The sequence below is a fragment of the Loxodonta africana genome, chromosome 6 (genome assembly GCF_030014295.1).
Source record: "Loxodonta africana isolate mLoxAfr1 chromosome 6, mLoxAfr1.hap2, whole genome shotgun sequence".
Classification (NCBI taxonomy): Eukaryota; Metazoa; Chordata; class Mammalia; order Proboscidea; family Elephantidae; genus Loxodonta; species Loxodonta africana.
Genome location: NC_087347.1, coordinates 28,313,443 through 28,335,593, shown reverse-complemented (window position 1 = coordinate 28,335,593; position 22,151 = coordinate 28,313,443). Strand labels below are relative to the sequence as shown.

The 22,151-nt window shown below is 53.2% G+C and overlaps 1 protein-coding gene across 6 annotated transcripts in view; it reads right to left on the bottom strand.

Annotated features, from left to right (window-relative positions):
* The window catches only part of TNS1 (tensin 1), a 219,446-nt gene that overhangs the window by 105,358 nt on the left and 91,937 nt on the right, over nt 1-22,151 (bottom strand). For 3 of the 6 annotated variants that reach the window (XM_064286690.1, XM_064286692.1, XM_064286696.1), the window contains 3 exons: nt 21,763-21,804; nt 6,788-6,829; nt 5,897-5,947 (listed from right to left, as the gene is read on the bottom strand). In XM_064286690.1, the coding sequence (XP_064142760.1) occupies nt 5,897-5,947; nt 6,788-6,829; nt 21,763-21,804 (135 nt within the window). The other 3 variants (XM_064286693.1, XM_064286694.1, XM_064286695.1) reach the window with 3 other exon arrangements.

Here is a 22,151-nt window from a genome sequence, read left to right as displayed (position 1 = left end):
GGCGATCCCTAAGGACCCACCACCCATTGTCTGCCCTCCCTTTCACCCGTTCCCATTTCCAGGGCTGACAACTTGTACGAAATTAGGCAAAATGGCCCAGCTGGAGTCCTTGTTCCCTCTGTGCCACAACGCCCCGGGGCAGCAGGCCAGCAGTGGTGAAAGCACGGGTTAGAGGCGCAAAGACTCCAGTCTGGACGCCACAATCCCGCTGGGTGCCTCTCCAGTGACTTTGCCTCTATAATGTCATGTGTAAAATGGGGGCAACCTCATAGGGTTGTCATAAGGATTAAAGAGAAGTATGCATATAAAGCCCTTCACGTAATGCCTGATATATAAAAAACCAGTTGTCTTCAATTTTACTCAGACTCATGGTGACCCCATTGTGTCAGAGTAGAACTGTGCTCCACAGGGTTTTCAACGGCTGATTTTTTGGAAGTAGATCACCAGGCTTTTCTTCCAAGGGGCCTCTGGTTAGCAGCTAAGCACATTAACCACCCAGGGATCTCGCCTGATATACAGTCGGCTTTTTAAGGGCAGATGTCATAATTGCTGTTGGTATTACATCAAATACAAATAAAAGTAGTTACTTAGAGAGACAACCAAACATTCACCTCTACAGAAAATCAAAACCCTGCATCACTCAGCAGCCATGCATCCTTTTAGGCATCTCACAAGATGCAGAATCAGGACTCCCAACTTCTAGATTCCCAGGCCCAGCCTGAGCCCTCTGAGCCCGTTTGCACTTTCAGATACTCCCATGCCTCCTAGAAACCAGTCTATCCACAGCACCAAGTCACAGTCATCTCTTGGAGGAGACAGGACCATAAACGGGCCAGGAGGGGAGAAACTGAGACATGGAGTGACTCACCCCCAAGTACTTGGGAAGTTGACCAAGCAGGATTCACAGTCAGACGTGGGGCTTGACTGCCGGAGCCCGAAGACAGAGGATCCCCCTTCAGCCCTGGCCCTGCAGTGCCTTCGAGGTGAGGTGGGTGGGCTCTGAAGCCTGGCTCTCAGCTCCACCCAAGGTTTGGGTAGCCCCAGCAAGCGGAGGACTCACCATCTAGCCTTCGCTGGAGAGGGCTGCCGCCTAGCGTCCCTCTGCCTGCTGCCTCCCGGTACAGAACCGCATTAGCAGCGACAGTGAGGGGAGCAAACAGCCAAGTAGTGCTGTCAGGGTGGAAAGTTTCTCTGTGTCCACATCTCCTGTGGCCCCCAAGGACTTGGGTTTACATGACTCAGGCCAGGGGGTGGGGGAAGGTAAGGAGGGGTTGTGTTTGGTTTTCAAGCCCCAAACCAGGCTGTTCCAAAACTCCCCACCCAGAGGCACGCAGAAACCCAACACTTCATCCATCTCTATTCCCTGGGCCCTGATGAAGAGTCGCTGAACCTCCCCAGCCTGAGGCTCTGCTCAGGCCCCAGGGCCACCCTGCTATAAATAGCCCCCCGGGTTTCATCTGTTGCCGATCCACAGCCACCTTCAGAAGAGGCCACCACAGCTGCTTTGAACAACTGGAAGCCACAACTGAAGCCAAGACTGCCACTGTGGCCAGCAGAATGGGTCCAGGCACAGGGAGTTGGAGGAAGACAATGGGACATATTGAGATGACTTGGCAAGGGAACTGGGGAACCAAGGAGAGCTGGGAGCCTCCAAAGGTGCAAGGCGAGGGGATGAGCCGCCAGGAGACCTGGCTCCTGTTTCTCCGCCCCCCTCTTCCAAACATTACAACACACCACATTCCTCAGCCTCCCCACCCCAAAAAGCCAGGAAGATAAATAAAAACTTGGCCCCAACAGAGTCTGGCCATGCCGCCTCAGAGGTGATAAGGCAAAGTCCAAGCTCTCTCTGCTCCGCCAGGCCGGCTGGGGGCCGAGAGGTGGGGGAAGAAGCTGCTCTGGACAGTGACCCCACTGCAGAGGAGGAGGACAGACCAACAGCTGGACTGTCATCCCTTGATGAATCACTGGGTTGCCCTCGAACTGACAGGACTTCCTGTTTTCTGCAAAGTTTGGGGGCATGTGATACTTGCTGGCAGAGAGCAGACAGACAGGCGGGGACATGTCCCAGTGTTGGTACACACAAGCTCCCAGGGCTGCCTGTGGGGACAGTGAATGGGCTGGTGGGCGTGTGGGCAAACAAACCACACACACCCCAATGCTCACAAACACACCAGTGACCTCACACACGAGGTGCAGCGGGCGCTTGGTGAAGCCCACAGAATCACAGATACCTTTTTCAAGAGGGGCAGGAGTGAGTGGAGACATCCCACCATCTCTGCACCGCCAATCACCATGTTCATTCCCTCATTCATTAAACGTTCATTGGGAGATGCCTTTGCATGCCAGGTGCTGTTTCAGGCACCAAGGAACAGAGGAGGTGAGGTCCCTGACCTCAGAGAGCTAACATTCAACTGAGGAAGAAAGATACTCATCAGCAGACCTGATGTGAGAAGCAATATGCTATGTCTCATTTACCATCTGTAAAACAGGAAGACCCTGCTCACATTGCTTCCTACCTGCTCCACTTAGAGCCCTCGAAGAGAATTACTAGAGGCCTTTACAAACAGTACTACAAAGATTTTTCTTTTAAAAAGGAAAATAAACTCTCCACCTATTAAAAAGAACAGTTGCCATTAAGTTGACTATGACTCGTGACCCCATGTGTGTCAGAGTAGAACTGTGCTCCACAGGGTTTTCAATGGCTGATTTTTTGAAAGCAGACCACCAGGCCTTTCTTCCAAGGAGCCTCTAGGTGGGCTTGAACCTCCAACCTCTCGGTTAGCAGCCAAGGTGTTAACCATTCAGAATACCCAGGACTCCTCTTTGCCTCCATTCCCACTCTTTTCCTCTTTGGGGCTCTCGAAGCCCTTTACCCACATGACTTTGAACTTCCTCACAGCTCTTCCCAAAACAGAGATCAATAACAGAACTTGGTCCAACTCCCTGACCCCAGGCAGAATTCTCCCCTGTCCTCATCACCAAAACATGGTCTCTCCTTTACTGAAAGGACACCTATGCAAGAAGGTTCTACAGCCTCCCCAAAACACCCAGTGTCTCACTGTTCTCACCATCAAGAAGTTCCTCCTGGTACCTGACCCTCACCCTTACTGCTACAGATCCAGCCAATTCTTTTTGCTTGGTCCTCACTTAGGTGAGAGCAGCTGATCACCACTCAGACATTCTCTGGGTGGCTCAAGGTCCGTGACCCCATACTCGGTTATTCCTGCCTTTCTTCCCCCTACACAGCAAGACGCAGGAGCCCCAGGATTTGGGCAGGGCAGGATTGGAGCAGTGCCTGTGTGGGAAGAGTCCTGCCTTCCTTTGAGGTCCACAGACAAACACCACAGCTCTGGACCAGAAGAAAATCCGTTTCCTGAACTCCAGTCCCTAGGGGGCACAGTCGGGAGGAGGGTCTGTAAGTGAACACCAGGGGCCATGCCAGGCAGCCTGAGACTGGGGAACAATCTACGTCAGGGGCCCATCCCCATTCCGACATCTCCTCTGGGGGCTGTGGCCAACCCCCGCCCCAGCCCCTCCATCCACACCCCTTCCCCTCTCCTTCCTGCCCACCAGCCTGGATTTTTCCAAAACAAAGTACGACACAGCACACCATCTGCAAACTCTACTACACACCAACTCTGCAGGAGGAAAATAGCCACTCCTGCCCTGTGAGGCCCGGGCCATGGGCCAGAGACAGGAAAACATCTCAACAAACACGCACGTTATCACAGCAGCAGCCCAGGGTTACAACAAGGTGGCCTCCAAACGGGTTCTCCTTGTCCACGGTGGACTGACTGCCGGAAAGCCCACTGGCTGGGCCAGGGGACTGACTCAATGAATCTGGGGCCCCTTGACCTGGACCACACATCTGGGACCCTTAAAAAGGTCCTTCTCCTTTGCAGTACACGGGCCATCCTGGAATCTGCTCACTCACTCACTTCGCCCTTCATGTGATCCTTTAGCTAGACTAACTAGGCCAAAACTCATCTTGTCCCTTTTCCTAAATCCAGACAAGACACTAGCCACCCTTACCCATCCCACACGTATGCACACACAAGCACACACACAAGCATACACACACACACGCAGACACGCATATCCCAGATTAACAAAACTTTCTTTTCCTAAAAAAAAAAAAACACCCTCCAGTCCCAATTAAAGGGCCACCTCTTCCCCAGGACCAAGGTCATATACACCCTCGTGGTCAAAAAGTTCTTCATGATGTCATGATGTCTGACTTCACTCTCTCCTGCTGCAGCCACTGCTCACAGGATCAGTCTGGCCCAGGCTGGGGAAGCGGGGAGCAAGTAGCTCTTGGGCTTGGATTATAAGCAGGCCCAGACTACTGGCCGATGGGCTTGGCTCCCACATGGTCACCCTGTTCCCCAGACATGGATTAGGAATCCTGGCTACCATCAGATTCAAGCAGTGATCCCAGGAAGGAATGGAGAAGGCATTCATGTAGTTCTTGGCCACTCCGAGCCTTTGCTTCCTCATGTATAAAATGGGGTCATAGCATCTGGCATAGTGGGGTATCATAGGATCTAGAAATACCCAGACCAGTTTCTGGCCTTTAGTCAAAATAACAGTAGTGAGAACGGCTAACATTTATTGAGCACATGTTATATGCTTCGTGTGCATTAAGTCATTTAATGCTATGGGGCAGTTCTACTCTGTCCTATAGAGTCGCTATGAGTCAAAATCGACTCAATAGCAACAGGTTTGGTTTCTTTCTTTCTTTCTTTTTTTTTTTTAGTAGTTACACACAGAAAAGTTAGTTTCTCCCCTCATCCCAGCCCCCGAAATATCACACGCCCACACAGTGGACCCTCCCCAGCACTTGATGTACCCAGTGCCCTGAGGAACTCCTGCCTACCTTCAACAGGGCCTTCCCTGCTAACTTGAGAGCCATGCTCCCTCCCCTCCTGCAGGGCCCCGTGTGGCCCTCAGGATGCCTCCGCTCTGCAAGCTGGCGTGCACGGCTGCCCAGGGCAGTGTGGCAGCTGCAGGGGCAGTGGCCTCACCCTAGAGTGCGGCTGTCTACAGGAGTGGCCTCCTCCTTCTCCTCCCAGCACCGCCCTCCGGGCCCCCCACCGTGGGTCAGGCAGCTGTCAGATGATAGGGCCTCATGCCATCAACGGCTCCCCCTGTGCCAACCGCCAAAACCACTCCCTGTTCTTCTGGAGATCTGGACATCAAGGGTGGAGGGGCCAGTGTGGGGGCAGGTCGTCAGAGAAGAAAGGGAAGCCAGAGGAGAGCCCGACTTTGTTGGGGTCTGCCCCTGGGTGTGAAGACAAGCGAGACACAAACATTGCTCAAAGCAGGGACCTGGGAGAGCCCCTCTGCCCTTCTCTGGCTCCCTTCATTTAAAGAAATGGCCCATTTGCCCCCCACCAAGAATTCAAGGCAGGAGGAGTCCAGGGGGATCAATGAGCGTGTCTCCCAGCTTCATCCTGAATCAATGGCATTTAAAACACTCAGAGGGTTTTCTCAATTTCAAAGACTCTTCTCTCTGAAGAAGTACAGAGAGTTTCTCTAAGTATAATGACCCCCTAAGAGTCTAGGGGTCCTTCTTCATCTCCGACCTTAGTCCTCTGGCTGTGGGTTTTGCCCATTTCGAGATTGCCTTCTGGGACTGCTTATCACCAAGCCAGGCCTCACACAGCATGCCTGCTTCTCTCCTCCCCCCTCACCCTGGAGCACTGAGGTCTGGCAAAGTGATGAGCGAATGAGCTCTGGATTCAACTTAGCTGTAGGCCAAGGCCACGGCCGCGGACCAGACTGCATGCAAACGGAGCCTGCTCCCGATCCCTTCTATAGGGGAGACCCGATCCCTTCTACAGGGGAGACCCGACCACCAGGCCGGCCCCACCCCATCACCTGCCCCCCTACTTACGTCTTCTTCAACGCTTTTCTGTGTGTTTCCACCCCGGAAGTCTCCTTCTCCCTGTAGACAAAGAAAGAAAAGGCAGTCAGAGAGGGGAGTCAAGGAAAATAAGCAAAAGGCACCCAGGTTTATCACCTGCTGGGTTTGGCAGGGTGGGGGAGGGGAGCGTTGGCAGAGGGACCTGGGAGGGGGCTGTGTTTGTTTAATATTTCTTTGTCTGTTAAATGCCCCTCAGAGATAACGAGACCCTCTAGCTTGTGTCTCACAATCACATCTGTGCAGATACTATTATTCCCATTTTGCAGATGAGAAAACTGTGGCTTAGACAGCCTTGTGACTTACCTACAGTCACACAATTAGAACCTTGGTGGAGTCAGGATTTGAACCCAAGCCCTCCAACTCAAAGCCCATGGTCGCATGCCAGCCAATGCCAGGAGACGCCGCTAAGCTGCTAACCTAGTTTCCCCACTTCAGGACCTGCCACCTTTCTTCCCTTCCTCTCCCGTGCAGCCTTGAGGAAATGTCTATCTCTCTGCTAAGTCAGAAAGCTCTGTTTGGAAAGTTCTGCCCGCTTTCTCACTTTCTGCATATTTAAGGAAAAAAAAAAACCCCAATTAAAGAGAAGCCCACATTTCCCCACTGCTTTCTCCTCTCAGCTGCCACCCCTGCCCCTCCCCTCTGCCTGCCTAGTTCCTTAGCAACCCATTTCCGAACACACAGGCATGGTCAGATGCCCAGCTCCAAACGTCACCCGCTTCCCCCCAAGTTCCCCAAATCTACTCCAGAAGGAGTTCCCCAAACACATCTCTTCGCTTTCCTCCAAATCCGCCGTCTGTTTTCCGGCCTCCCCACCCTTGGCCACGCTGTTGTCCCCACCCAGCCACTCCTGCTATCACTCACCGTGTCCACTACATGTTTCTGTGCACTCTCGGGGTTGATGGGCTGTGGACAAAGAGAGAAAACAGTGTGAGGTCACAGGTCCCAGGACTGGCTCTCTCCCCAGGACCAGTGTCTATGACAGGCAAAACGCCTCCTCAGGCAGGGGACAGTGATACCAATCCAAGACTCAGGCATAGCCTGGCTTGTCCCAAGCCTTGGAGGCAGAGTTTGGCAAATGAAACACAATCCCATGGGGACTAGAACCATCCGGTTCTATAGACTTCACCAGGGACCCATGTAGACGCCCGGCACTTTGCCTCTGAAACACAGTCTCTGACCCCTCAAAAAGGAACAAGGAGCAATGAAAAGGACACCCGCCATTTTCACCTACACTGATGGCTTCTTCACAAGAAGGACCCACTGAGGCAGGTGCCATTATTACCTTTCAGCCCCACTTTTCAGACAAGGAGACTCAGGCTCAGGGAAGTTAAATGAGCCACCCAAAGTCATCATCTAGTAACAAAGACACTAGGATTTGAACTCCAGGCTTGGGACTCTATGATACGTGCTCTCTGCACACCATCAGCAGCCTGGGAGGAGACAGGCCAAAGAGAGTCCTGATTCTCCAGTGGATATTCAAGGTCCCCACCCCACCACTGGCCCAGTTCCCTTGCAGACCTCAGTTTCGATGCACAAAAGCTCTCTTCTATCCAGACCTGTCTCGGAAACCCTCCTGGCTTATCCCCACATCCAGGCCTTTGCCTGTGGAATGGTGTCCCCTCTTTTCCTGTGAGCTCTTCTCCTCCTTGAAGCCCTCCCTGAACACCCCAGTCAGGGGGGGCTCTCTCTGGCCCCTCTGAGCTCCAATAAGCCTCGATGTCTGTATCTCTTACCTGGTCTTTAGTTATCACTAATATCACTGTGGGGATATGTCTTGTTTCCCCAACCACTGTTTTATTCGTGATTCTATTTCCACCTGCTTTTTTTTCTCCGAAACAGATTCACAGCTTTGTGAACAACTCAGTTGCAAGCTTCCTCGTGCCAGAGACCACAATTCATGACCAGCAGGCCATCAATAAACACTTATGACTGATCCTGTCCCTCATGCTAGCGCCATCCTTCCTCTGCTCAGGCCAACAGAACGACCTCCTATTAAAGGCATCCCAAAAAGCGGGTTCCTTGCCTCCCCCTCACCGCCGACAGCAGGAAGTGAATCTTCCTATTTCAGGTCCACCTCATGATTCTCCAGACCAGCCAAGGACCATGTGGCCATTTCCAACTCGGAACGTGGGTCTCCGGTAGCTGAATCACACAGGTGGACATGGACACAACTGCAAAGGTTATGAAACAAGCCTTCGCAAAGCTGAGCACGGATAGGGTTTAAGACAGAGCACCTCAGGATGAGAAACACCCTGCTCCCCAAACCATCCCTGGGACCTGAGGGACAAGCTGTTCATGTCTGAAGGCACGGGAATGGACAGAATGACCTCGAAAGGCTCTGGCATCCAGAGAGGAGGGCTAGGCCAAGAGGGGCATGGAAGAAGAAAACGGGCTAAGCTGAGTGTGGTAGTATTCTTTCTGGAAATGGCCCAGACTCATTTACCCCTTGGCCTGGAAGAAGAGATACTAAGGCCAAAACTTCTTTCCAGGGGATGAAACTTCCTAAGGAGTTCAGGACTGAGACAGGTGGAGATGGTAGAGGGAGAACAGGGTCCAGGAAAGGAGTGGGAAGGCAGAGGGTGGGGGAGACACATCAGCCCCTCCCATCCACTCCCCCATATACCCTCCTCTCTCCACCTGCAGTCTGAGGATGGCTCTGGAGAAGGAATAAAAATACCACATTCCCCCAACAACCTCCATTCCAGGAGCTGAACCCTAAACCCACCCCATGTACCTCCAGAGTCTCCCTCCTGAGCCACAGGCCCCTGGGCAGGGAGTGAATGAGCCCACTGGGAAATGCACGCAGGGAAGTCCTAGAGGGTCCCTGCCACAGGCAGGCTGCATGAGCCCTGAGTGCCAGGAGCTCTGGGGGCTGTCTGCTAATCCCAATCCCAAAGAAGTTCCCAGCTCATTTTCAAATTCCCCCTCATCTCCACCCATCACTCCCCTCAGGATCCAGCCTGGGTGAGTCCTCTACAACAGTGTCAGCCCACCCCAACCTTCCTCCGTACCCCCCAGCGTAGCTCTTCCCAGCTTCATAACCCTCAAGTGCCTGCCCCGGCCTGGTCCCTGAAGAGCCCTCCTCCTCTCTTCCAGGTTGTTGTTATCTAAAGTGGAGGCAACCCCTGACTCAGGTCTACCCTGCACACAGTGGGATCAGATCATTGTGAACCATAGGGTTTTCACTGGCTGATTTTTAAAAGCAGATTGCCAGGCTTTTCTTCCTAGTCTGTCTCAGTCTGGAAGCTCCACCGAAACCTGTTCAGCATCATAGCAACATATAAGCCTCCGCTGATGGACGGGTGATAGCTGCATATGCGGTGCATTGGCCGGGAATCCAACCCGGGCGTCCCGCATGGAAGGCAAGAATTCCATCACAGAACCACGACTGTCCCCACTCTCTTCTGGGTAAAGCCTCCTAGCTGGCCCCAAACTCAAGGCCACTGGGCCTCAGATTTGAGCTGCATCAGAATCCCCCCCGACCCCACCCCGAAGGCTTGTTGAGACACAGGTGGCCCCTCCCCAAACTTCTGATTCAATATGTCTAGAGGGAGGTGGGAGAATTTGCATTCCTAACAAGCTGCCAGGTGATGCTGACCTGCTGGCCCCAGGATCACACTCTTAGGACCACTCCAACAAGCCTGGAGTCCTGAGTGGTGCCAACAGTTATGCTCTTGGATGCTTAACGCAAAGGTCGGCAGTTCAAGCACACCCAGATGTGCCTCAGAAGAAAGGCCTGGCAATACACGTCCAAAAAATCAGCCATGAAAAACCTATGGAGCACGATTCTGCTCTGGCACACGTGGGGTTGCCATGAGTTGGAATCGACGCCTCGGCAACTGGTTGGGTTTATTTTGTTTGTTTCTTTGGCATAACAAACACTGACAGCAGACCGCCTGGGTTTACATCCTGACTCTGCTGCTAACTCACTGCGTAACCCCCAGCGGCAGGGCCTTTATCCTGCTCCTCAGCCGTACTTACTGCACAAGGTTAGTTTGTCAGGTTCCAGTGAGATAAAGCACATAGAGCACGAAGAACAAAGCCTGCCACACACTGAGTTCTCAACACATGCTATTATTTATCATCTCCACCCTGCAGGTATCATCACCCCAAACGCCCCCAAGGCCCAGGCCCTCTCCTGGCCCATCCTGTCTACCCCTCCCAGTCTGGCGTGATCCAGACCAGGGAGCCGAGTCAATATTAGAAACCACAAGCCTCAGCAGTGCTAGAGCAACTCTCTCTTCCGGCCAGCAATCGGCTGAGCACCGCCCCCTCTGCCCCCGCCCCTCTGCTCCATCCCCAGCCCCCCGTCTGGAAGCCAGCCACAGGTCAGAGCTTGCCAGCCATCAATTGCCTTCAATTCAACTTACTGGTCGAGATGCTTTCTGAGGAGCTAAAAATTTCCCAAAGCCTCTCCCAAACTAAACCCCCAGAGCTCAGCTGCCGTGTTTGCAAACACAGCCCAGCATGCCTGCTACACGCCCCATCCCGCTGCTCCACCCCATGTCCTCCAGGGACTAAAGTCCTGTTGCCCTGTTTCCCAACATTTCTACTATGGCAGTGACCACTGCTGCCAGCTCTGGGGCTCTTGGGAATGAAAAAGGCAAGGGGTTAGTACAGCAACTTGAGTGCAGGTTCTCCCCTGGGGCTGCCCCTACCCTCTATCTTGCAGGGAGGCTGGGGCCATCTGGAAGCTTCTAGGCCACCTGGAACTGTGGACTTCTGAGACAGCAACCCTAGAGCTCTACAGGCTAGGACTCAATTTCCAGTTGCCTTGTCCATTCCGACTCATGGCGATGCCATGAGCTCCAGAATAGAACTGCACTCCATAGGGTTTTCATGGCTGCAACCTTTTGAAGGCAGTTTGTCAGGCCTTTCTTCCAAGGCACCTCTGGGTAGGTTTGAACCACCAACCTTTCAGTTAGTAGCCAAACCCTTTATGCCACCTAGGAACTCCTAAGGACTCACTAGACTACAACTATCACCCCACCTTCAACCACAAACCCCGCCCCCATGCAGACACACACGCATACTTTCTACTCCCTCCCTGGTTAATTTCTCCTCTTCTAATTCATCTCTCCAACACACCCTACAGTTTATTTATCTCGTTTAGAACTTGACTCCCCCACTTAATGTAAGTTCTTGCTACCCCCCAGAGCCCAGAACAGTACCTGGCACACTGCAGGCCCTCAGGAAATACTTGTTGAATGCATAAATGAAGAGAGCCCTTCCTTATCTTCCCTGCCACCCCCACATGCTCAGCATCCACTCAGCACAGCTAGGACCCTTTGTAACCGAGGCCCCTGACTTTCATGTTTGTGCTCTGCTGGGTGCCAGGACCTTTCTGCACGTCCCTCTCCCCCAAACACACACAGCATCCTCACACATCACTCTGTAGAACACCAGCTCTGAGAGAGACTTCAGACATCATCTCATCCATCTCCCTGTTTCACAGATGGGGAAGCAGGTACAGACAGGTATGACTGACCTGCCCAGGCTCTTGGGAGGTGAGTGGCAGGGTCAGGGCCTTGGAAAGTCCACCACCAAGCTCACCTCCAGGCCCTATGCTCGGTCCCCAGCCAACCTGCAGGCAGGGTCAGCTGGGCTCCTCCCAAGAGCTCTTTCCTTCCCCTCAGGCTCAGCGCAGAAGGATAAAGCAGATGGAGCCCAGCTGGAACAGCCACCCCCCATCTGTTCCCACCCCACTACCCAGGCCCAGGACAAAGCTTGGTCTTAAGGGGACCCTAGGCTTTCCAAAGCTGAGGGCAGCTGGCGCACAGCCTCTCTGGATCCAGCTTGGGAGCAGGGGGTACGATTTGGACCTGGAGCTACTGGAAGGCCAAGCCTTGCTCTTTGTGGATCCCTCTGCTCATAGGTCGCCAACCCCAGAGGCTGGAGCAGGGCAGAAACTGGGTGAAGCAAGTGAGGCCCCTTGGGTACACACAAGGAGGCACTCTCGCTCACGTTCCTGCAAGTGCACCTGTGTGATCCTAAGAGAGAGTGCCTCCCCAAATCTGGCACCCCAGGAGCCTCGCTTGCCTGGTATGGAGACACCGCTTCATCATGTTAATGCAATCGCAATTACGCACCAGGTGTAACGATGCCCTGGGAACAGTATTAGGCTCTGTGCCTTCCTGATCATCATCCTCGTCGCTGTCCTGTGAGGTTGACAGTTGGGGAAACTGAGGCTCCCAGAGATCAAGTAACTTTCCCAAGGTTACGAGTGGTGCAACTAGTTAACACGCTTGGATACTAACCAAAAGTTAGAGGTTCAAGTCCACCCAGAGGCACCTCAGAAGAAAGGCCTGGCAATCTACTTCCAAAAAAAAAATCAGCCACTGAAAACCCTATGGAGCAGTTGTACTCTGACACACAAAGGTCACAATGAATGAGAGTTCACTTCACCACAACTGAGCCCTTACATTCCCTTCAGGCTATCCCTTTGCTCCCTGGCAATGGTCTTCCATTTTTCCTACCCTTAATCAACTGCTCTGCTGTTGGAACAAGCTTTTCTGAGCCTAAAAGACTAATTGCAGCAGCCCTTCTGTCTCAGGCCCCAGTAGGAAGCAACTTCTTCAATACACTTTCAGAGGAAGAGTAGGAAATGGGCTGCAGGCGGAGGGACTGAGATCAGACATCAGAGAGAACTTCCTGAATTTGACAGGCTGGGAACCACAGGGTGGAGAAGGGAAGCTGCACATCCTTTCCTCAAATTTTTTTTTTTTCCAAAGTAAGGACCAACATGCCCTCTCCAAAAAACCCAAAAAACCAAACCCACTGCCGTCGAGTCGATTCCAACTCATAGCAGCCCTACAGGACAGAGTAGAACTGCCACATAGAGTTTCCAAGGAGGGTCTGATGGATTCGAACTGCCGACTTCTTGGTTAGCAGCCATAGCACTTAACCACTACACCACCAGGGTTTCATGCACTTACTTGACCGACCCCCAATGTGAGAGCCAGGGGAGGGGCAGTCTGCCGGGGGCTGGGGGACTGCTGTGAAGACTGCCTGAAGATTCATCCTATAGGACAGGCTGGTGGCCTGCAGGGAGGGTGGGCTGGAGAAAAATGTATCTGTGGGCTGCTGTTTGGGAAGAAGGAAAAGGCAGAGAGCTATAGGGGGTGGGGGAGGTGCCCAGGCCAGAGCCCAGGGCTGTGGGGGGAGGGGGGAGGGTGTGCAGAATGCGGACTCAGCCTCCAGAGGAACATTCCGTCCAGAAATTCCTCACGCCCTCCCCCCTTCCACCCCCTCCAGCTTTCCCCACTCTTGCCCCCTGGGAGGCCTGGAATCCAGGCAGCTTTCAGGCCAAGAAGACCCCGTGACATCACAGCTACTGCCATGGTGATGAACTGTGAGGTCACCCTCAGCATCAGGAGAGACAGGAGGTGGGAGTGGGTGGTCAGGGCCAGTGGGAGCTGGAATGTCCTCGGCGACAGGGCTCAAAGAAAGTTATTCCAAGCTCGCTTGTTCCAAAAATAGAACCCTAGGCAGATCCAAGGACGAGGCTGAAAGCGAAGGGAAAGGCAGGGAAACGCCACTTACAGGGCACTAAGTGGGAGAGTGGCGGGCAGTGCAAAGGCATGTAACAGGCATGGCCTATCCGACAGCCCTTCAAGGTAGGGTGCTCCACAGTAACACAACGAGGGCAGCAGCAGCAGCAGGAGGAAGAAAACACACGGCCTCTGCCTCTTCGGGCACAATCTCATCTAGTTGCCACAGGACCCTGGAAGGAGGTGCTCTGAGCCCCTTTGACAAATGTGGAAACTGAGTTTACAGGAATGCTGAGCACAAGCCGCTCAATGTGAGCTCAGGTCTGCACCTCCAAAGCCTACGTGCCCCCCTCCATGCTGCTTCCCACCATCTTGAAGAAGGGGGAGTTAATGGTGGTGGGGGCGGGCGGGGGTGGCAGGACATCAGCAAAGACAGCAAGGGACTGGAGGCAGGGTACTGAGTAGGCAGGGGTGGGGCCAGGCAGGGGTGGGGGGGAAGCATGCAGCCAGAGCCTGGTCCCCAAAGTGTTTGGGTTCAGTGACTCCAGGGGTCACATCCTCTCCCAGGCAGGCTGAGGCCACCAGAGGAAAAGTATAGGCTCGACGTGATTAAGTGGAAAGTTATGCCTGATTCTCCCTGCATCCTCCAGCTGGGGGGAGGGGCCTGGGTAAACCCACTCCTCCACCTCCAAGTCACCCCAAGGGACAGGGACCCAGCACCCAAATCCTGGCTGAAGCTGGGCACCAGTGGGCACCTCTTCCTTGGGATGGCTCGCCCACACTCTCCAGCCCTGGCCCCCTCTTGCCATACTCCCGGTGGATGCTGTTCTCCTGCCCCACTCAACCAGGGGCTGCAAGTCTGTGCTTCCCTAGGCACCCCCGCCATGGCCCTCTGGCTGCCTTCACCTAAATCCTCCCCACACTGCCTGAGTTTCTGCACCAGCCTCATCTGGTCTGGCCTGCAGCCTCCTGGCAGCCCCTCCCCTCAAGCCACCCTGCAGCTGGCAGCCAGACTCCAGCTTCAAAACCCTGCTTTGGATCACTCCCCCACTCAAGCATCCATAATGGCCCTTAGCACTTGGCAGAACAAGTTCAAGTTCCCCAGCCTGGCTTTGGACTCCTCCATTCTCCAGCCTCTTCCTCCTCCAGCCAGCCCCATTGACGCCCCTCTCTGCTCACAGCTCCTCACTGCCCACCACACAGCCACGCTCACTCCAGCCTCCTTCCTGCACTCAAGCTCTTCCCACCACCTCCCCGAGCCAGGGCCACCAGGGACGTGCTCAGACCCTGGTGAAACAGGATTGCAGACCCTCCCTCCAGCAAGGGCAGACTGGCCAAAAATATTTACACTGGATTTGCCCCATCAGGCTCGGTAAGGCGTACCAATGTCCTACCCAACCCCCCACAAGTTTCAGCCTGTCACCTTCTAGAACACCCTCCCTCCTTCTTCCCTCCTTTCTTCTATTTGCTCAAATCTTAAATCGGACTTGGAAGAGGAGGGGGACTTGTCCAGTAGTCCCAGGACATAATGATCGCTCCCTTCCCTGAACCCCAAGGCTACCGCTGGTCAGAACACCAAAGTCCAGCACCTAATTCGTTTCCACAATATCGCTCTCTCTGTTCCCCACTCTGGCCAGAGCCCTGTGTACACCCTGCTAGGGCATCTCCCAGGGACCTCTGCTAGTGGGGGTTTCAGGAGAGGTGTTCAGCACACTCTGGGGACTACATCCCTCCACGGCCCAGCCTCAGGGCAGGACCTCAATGGGCCCAAACTCCCCCAGGGAGGGGATCCCCTGTCGCCACCCTGCATTACACCTAATCCACGTCAGTGAGTATGTGTTTCAAGTGACAGGACATTGAGTCCCCGAGACTGCCCCACTGGGCCACTTCAGGTAGAAGAAAGCTCTTATACCTAAATCCCTCGCCTTTAGAACAGCCTCCACCTACTAGTTCTATTTCGGACAGCAATAGGAACTGAGTCCATTTGGTTCTCATCGCCATCCTGCCCCTGGCCCCATACTCCCCCTCTGGGGACTAAATAACCCTAGGTATTGCACAAATTGGAATTGCAAGCCTCCCTCTGCTCTGGGGATCTTCTCAGGAATGCAATGCCCAAGAGCCCTGGTGGCACAGTGGTTAAGAGTTCAGGTGCTAACCAAAAAGTCCACCATCTGCTCCTCAAAAACACTATGGGGCAATTCTACTCTGTCCTACAGGATCCCTATGAGTCGTGATGGCAACAGGTTTGTTTTTTATTATTATTATTTTACTCTTACCCCATTGCCTATTGAAAACCAAGGCTGTCGATCCATTTCCCATGATTTCTCAAAGACGGCAGACCATGGCCCACTCAGCGCCCTAGAGTGAAATTTATCAGGGCCTGCAGTTCAAACTCAACTAAAGTGCTACTAGTCAGTCTCCTTGACAAAGAGCAAGAGCCAGTGCTGACGAGTCTGCACTTTCTCTGGGGCCAGTTAGCCACTTCCTTCTCTTCTTCCACGAGGCAGTCTGGCGCCTCCCAGTCCTAGATTTGATAATAGGTGACCTTAGAAAAGTCATTTAAAAATCCCAGGGCCTCAGTTTCCTCATCTGCAAAAGAGCAAGATTGAACTAGATGGTGTCTGAAGTCTTCTCCACTCGGTGGCTCCCTGCTTACTCCATCCCCTCCTGCTTTCAGGAAGCCTGACACTCGGCAGAAAATACACCACAGCCCTAGCACATAAAAAAGTGCCTGGCATGCTACCAGTTATCGTTGAATCGATCCTGCCTCATGACGACGTCAAGTGTTGCAGAGCAGAACTATGCCCCCACGGAGAGGGCTGCTGGTGAGGAGTGAGCTCCTTGGATCAGGTGGACACTGGAGACTATGTTGGCATCTCCTCCCTGGAGGGAAGATGAGAGGGTGGAGGGGGTTAGAAGCTCGCGAAATGGACAGGAAACGAGAGAGTGGAGGGAGACAGCGGGCTGTCTCATTAGGGAGAGAGCAATTGGGAGTGTGTAGCAAGGTGTATGTAAGTTTTTGTGTGAAAGACTGACTTGATTTGTGAACTTTCACTTAAAGCACAATAAAAATTATTTAAAAAAGAACTGGGGTTTTCATGGCTATGACCTATGGGAAGCAGATCACCAGGCCTTTCTTCTGAGATACTACTAGTTCAGTTCAAAATGCCAACCTTTTGGTTAACAGTCAAGCACTTAACCATCTGTGCCACGCAGGGACTCCTGCCCCCTCCCTGCCTGGCACATAAACCAAAAAAACCAAACCCATTGCCATCGAGTCTCATAGAGACCCTATAGGACAGAGTGGAACTGTCCCACAGGGTTTCTGAGGTGCGCCTGGTGGATTCGAACTGCCGACTTTTTGGTTAGCAGCTGAACTCTTAATCACTATGCCACCAGAGTTTCCACAAATAAATGTTTGTTGATGGAATGGCTGAACAGATAGATGGGTAGACAGGCCATCCCCTAAATCCCAGGCCCACTGGCAGACACAGAAAATGACAAGCTGAACAGTGGTCTGCCCTGTTTAGAATGAAAGTACCCGGGAAAAGCCTACCCTCTCACAACCTTGGGTCCTTACACCCAGACCAAGCACCAAGGGTACCAGGGAGAGAAAGCAGAACAGGAGTCCAAAACTCCACTCCCAGTCCAGCCCCTGCCACCGGCTAGGCACATGACCATGAACAAGTCACCTCGCTTTTCTGAGCTGCACTTTTCTCCTCTGCACAGTTTGCTCCTCCTGCCAAGCCCAGGTGAGATCACACCTGCCCCACTCCCTCACGAGTCACGGTGGGTTCCGATGACCCCATGTCAGGGGAAAGGCTTTGAAAACCACAGGTGCTATGCAGGTGAGAGTGACATTTGTGGCTAGGAGGGCAGACTCGGGGGCCAAACCACTGACTCAAACCCTAGCTCCTCCGTGGCTTTGGGCCTCAGGTCTTCATCTGCGAAACTGGAATAGTAATAGTACCTTCCCCATTGGGTTGTTGTTCGGGTTAATGGTATTGATATTTGTAAAACTTTCACAATAAAGCTCTGCAAATGGAAAATTCTATAAAAGGGTTAACCTTTTGCTGTTGCTACTATTACTATTATAGAGTCCCTGGGTGATATAACTGAGCCCTGGGGGCGTGGTGGTCAAGAGCTACAACTGCTAATCGAAAGACCAGCAGTTCAAATCCACAAGCCATTCTTTGGAAACCCTATGGGGCAGTTCTACTCTGTCTTATAGGGCCACTGAGAGCCGGAATTGACTCGATGGCAACGGGTTTTTACGGGGTGGCATAAATTGCTAACCTGACTACTAACCAAAAGGTTAGGTTCAAATTCACCCAAAGGCACCTCAGAAAAAGGCCTGGCAACCTACTTCCGAAAGGTCACAGCCATTTAAAACCCTACGGAGCAGTTCTACTCTGACAACATGGGGCCACAATGCATCGGAAGGGACTCTGTGGCAACTGGTTTTGGTTTCTGATTATTATTACTATTACGGGTGAAACCAGCCTGACACTGCCACCCCCCCAACCTGCTCCACCCAGACCCCCTACCTGGACCCCCACTTCACTCTACAAGGATAATTCCAGCACCTGCCTTGGGGCTGGCCCTGTGTGAGCAGCAGCAGTGTGCACAGGTTCTCCTGGGTGTGCCAGGGTCAGGGGGCCAGGCTGCTGGGCAAGAGGGCTGGCCATTTGGTGACCTTGGTGGCCAGCCGCTCTATTTGGCTATCACCCTCGGGGAAACTCCTTTTGACACTTATTTTCAAGAGTTGAAAAAAGCTGCTTCAGCTCTTTCCAAGGATCAGGAGTGTCCCACAGCAAACAAGCCCTCTCCCCTCTCCATCCTGCCCCCACCGCTGGACACCACAAGAGGGACGTGACCTTAGGACCTTTCTACCCAAGGCCTTGGGCAACATCTGTTGAGTAAGACAAAAACATCAGTTGAAGATTAAGCAGCTTTTGCCCTGGCTGGCCCAGCACAGGCTAGAAAATGCATTTGGCCGAAAAGGACCTCGAAATTCTGTGCCCAGGGCTGGGGGTGGGATACCAATCCCAGAGGAGGAGAACTGAAAGAAGAAGGGTGAGAAGGCCAGAGGGAGAGCAAGAGCCAACCTGAGACATGGAGAAAGCAGGACAGAGGGACAGACAGACCACAGACACAGCAGGAGGGAAGAGCGAGGAGGGCGGGGAGGCAGGAGACCAGCGCTAGGAAGGCTGGAGGGCAGGCAGCAAATGGAAAAGGAAGGAGAAATGCAAACCCGCCCTTTCCTCCCTCTTGTGAACCTGTTCAAAGCACTTGCCTCACCCTGTGAGGAAACAGGTGCTGAGTGCTCTCTGGGGAAGCCACGCTTTCTCCCAGCTTCCCCTGGGCCACTTTCCCACTCCCCAGGAAAGCAAGAGAGCCACCAGCAGGCTCCCCTGGTAGATCCCTCCCTGGGAACTCAAAGCCCTACCCACCAGCCAGCTAGGGAACAAGGCTAACAGCAGTCCTGCTTACTGAACGCCTCCTGTATGCCAGGCACTGGGCTGAAGGTTTCACTTCTGGCCATTCAATAAATATGTATTGAGCCCTACTGTGTGCCAGGTGACAGAGATACAGCAACCAATAAAACAGATAAAAATCTTACCCTCATAGTGCTTACATACAGATACGGCGGAAGGCAGTCCAGAAACAACACAAATAAGTAAGATATAATGTATCAGCAGTGATAAGTGTTAGGGGCAAAGAAAGTAGGCAAGGGAGTTACAGTTGCTGGGGGAGGGGAAATGCTGACATCCAGGTGGAGGAAAAGAGCCTTGCAGGTATTGGAGGAAGAGCACACCAAGGAGAGGGAAAGCAGGTGCTAAGGCCTTGAGGCAGCATCTTGCCTGGTATGTTCACAGAATAGCAAGAAGGCCAGTGTGGCTGGAGCAGTGAGTGAGGGAGAGAGTCCTACAAGGAGATGAGGTCAGAGAGCACACCTGTCGTGTGGGGCTGTGTAGCCAATAAGAGAACCTGGGCCTGGACTCCCAGTGAGGTGGACACCATCAGTATACAAATTAATTCAACAGATTAATTTGCTCCTTTCATATTTTTAATAGCCTACAGGGTCAAACCCACTGCTGTCGAGTTGATTCCGACTCACAGCAACCCTATGGGACAAAGTAGAACTGCCCCATGGTTTCCAAGGAGCGCCTGGAGCATTTGAATTGCTGACCTCTTGGTTAGCAGCCGTAGCACTTAGCCACTACACCACCTTATTAAATCCCATTCTGAAAAGGGGAAACTGAGACCCTGGGAGTTAAGCTACATATCCATGGTCACACACCAGCGAGTGGGGGAGCCGGGATCCAGAGGGAGTAGTCTAACTACTTCACTCTTGACCACTGAGAAGGGAGGGGGTCCTGACTCAGGGCAGGGGAGAGAAGGACCACTGAACACCCAGTGGTGGCTGAGCCACCCTCCACAAGGTCGGCGCTCCCCTGCACAGGTGAGCACATCACAGAGATGCACAGATTCCACAATCTTGCTCAGGCAGGAGTCCTGTCTGGGATCTAACTGAATTCCTCCAGCTGGAATGCCAACCTATTCCCCTATTCCGTTTTATCCCAACCCCTGACCCCTCCTCATGTAAACAAAGCTCAGGAGACTTGGCCTGGCAGTCCCTAAACCCTGGATCCCCCAGCCTCTCTGGAGCAGCCAAGGACATTCTGTTCTCAGCGGCTGGCCGCTGAGGTGGCGGTTCATTTGGAATGATGAAAGACATAGGCTCACCCTCCCTGTCCCCCTCCTCCCACCCTCCTCGGGCTCCCACTGGCTCCCTCTGCAATCCCAAAGCATCAATAGCTCCCGCCAGGCCTGCCCTCTGCCCCCCGCAACTGTCAGATGGCCCCCACCTGGGCTCCATGCAAATAACGCTCCACTCCTGGAGCAACGGGGCTCTACTCAGCCCAGAAGGACTGACCCCAGTGGGGCTAGAGGAGGCCCTCCCCCACCCCCCGCCGCCATAAAGGTGAATAGATGGGTGGGGCCTAGGCCAGGCTACACAGAGCAGCTAAGGTCAGGCCCTAAGAAGTCAAAGCATCTTACCAGCCAAAAAACCCATTGCCATTGAGTCAATTCTGACTCCCAACAACCCTATTGGACACAGTAGAACTGCTCCATAGGGTTTCCAAGGAGCAGCTGGTGGGTTCAAACTACGAGCCTTTTGGTTAGCATCCAAATACTTAACCACTGCACCACCAGTACGCCCAAAGCACATTAGCATACTTTATTGCATCTGTCCTCAACTCTGAGCAAGGAGGCCAGGTGGGAATATTTGTCAGCATTGAGAAAGCCTTTGGGGTATCAACTCCACTCTTTGATGAAAAGGGAAACTGAGGTCCCGAAAGAGGGCAGGAACCATTACACAGGAGTTGAATGCTGGAGCCAGGGCTGGAGGTGGCCTGACACAGAGCTCCAAGCTCAGACCAAGCACATCACTGCACAAGTGTGCAAATACCCACAACCACCTGGGCCCCCAAGATACTCTTGCCCCCTTCCCAGGTTCCCACCAACGTCAGTACCACCACAGGCCCCTCCGCACCAGCCAATCCAATGGCATCCACATGGTGCCCCCTCCATCACACACCAACACACACATGCACACATGGAAACACACACATGTGCACGCAGGCAGACCCTCGCCTCCAGAGTCCTGCCTGCTTCAGCGGTAGGTCAGGGAGCAGAAGGGACCGCTGAAGGGTAGGAGGGTAGTGAGAAGCCAGGGAGGAAAGCTCTGAACATTCCAAATCAGGACAGCTGGGATCAATCTGGAGCAGGCGCCCTCTCCACAGCCCACAACTTACAGGCATCCCACCCCTGTCCACACTATTCTAGATGCCTGATGGTGAGGGCGAGGGGGGAGTGGAGAGACAGCAGAAACGCAGAGTCAGAGTCAGGTCAAGGCCACCTGGATCTGAGACACTGCCCAGGTGGATGGACTCAGCATGTCATGCCATCCATCTCCCAGCCTCCCAGCCTGAGACCAGACAGAGGGAAGGAGATGCCACAGCAACCCCTTGTCCTTTAACCCCAGGACACCAGGCACCTGGCCAAGCCTGGACACTCAAGATGTCCTTTTATGGGTTTTTCCAAGGACCTACATCTCAAGATTTGGAAATAGGAGGCCCTGCATCTCATCAGAAGGGACTTCATGACTCATTTCCTCCAAGCCCAGCCTCAGACTAGGGCCAGTCGCCCCCTTCTCTTTCTTACCTAATTGCCCAGCACCCCTGCTACCAACATGCCGGGCTCTACAGTAAGCTACACTGAGAAGCTGAGGAAAGAGGGAGGGGGGACCCAGTGGGGCAGGAATGGACCGTCACTTACCACCAGTTCATGGCTAGACGGAGGAACGCAGGGGGCAGCCACCTGTGGGAGGAGCAGAGAAAGGCCAAGGTTAGCATCCTTCATCTCCATAGAAACCAGAAGCTCTCGAGATCATTCCATGCCCCCATCTCCATGCTGGACACCACTGAGACCTCCAATTTGAGAGCTTTTCAGAAGATGAAGCCGAAACATGGAAAAATGGGAAGGCAGTAATGCTCAGTGGCGGGAGGGGCAGAAAGCAAAAATGAAATGTACATCACAATTAAAAGTCTGTCAAAAATAGGCATAAGCTGAAAGGCTCGAGGTCAATACACCAGCATCTTAATAACATTTGGGTTAAGGTAACAAGAAGAGGAACTTTTTTTTTTCTTTTCTCTGTTTTCTAATTT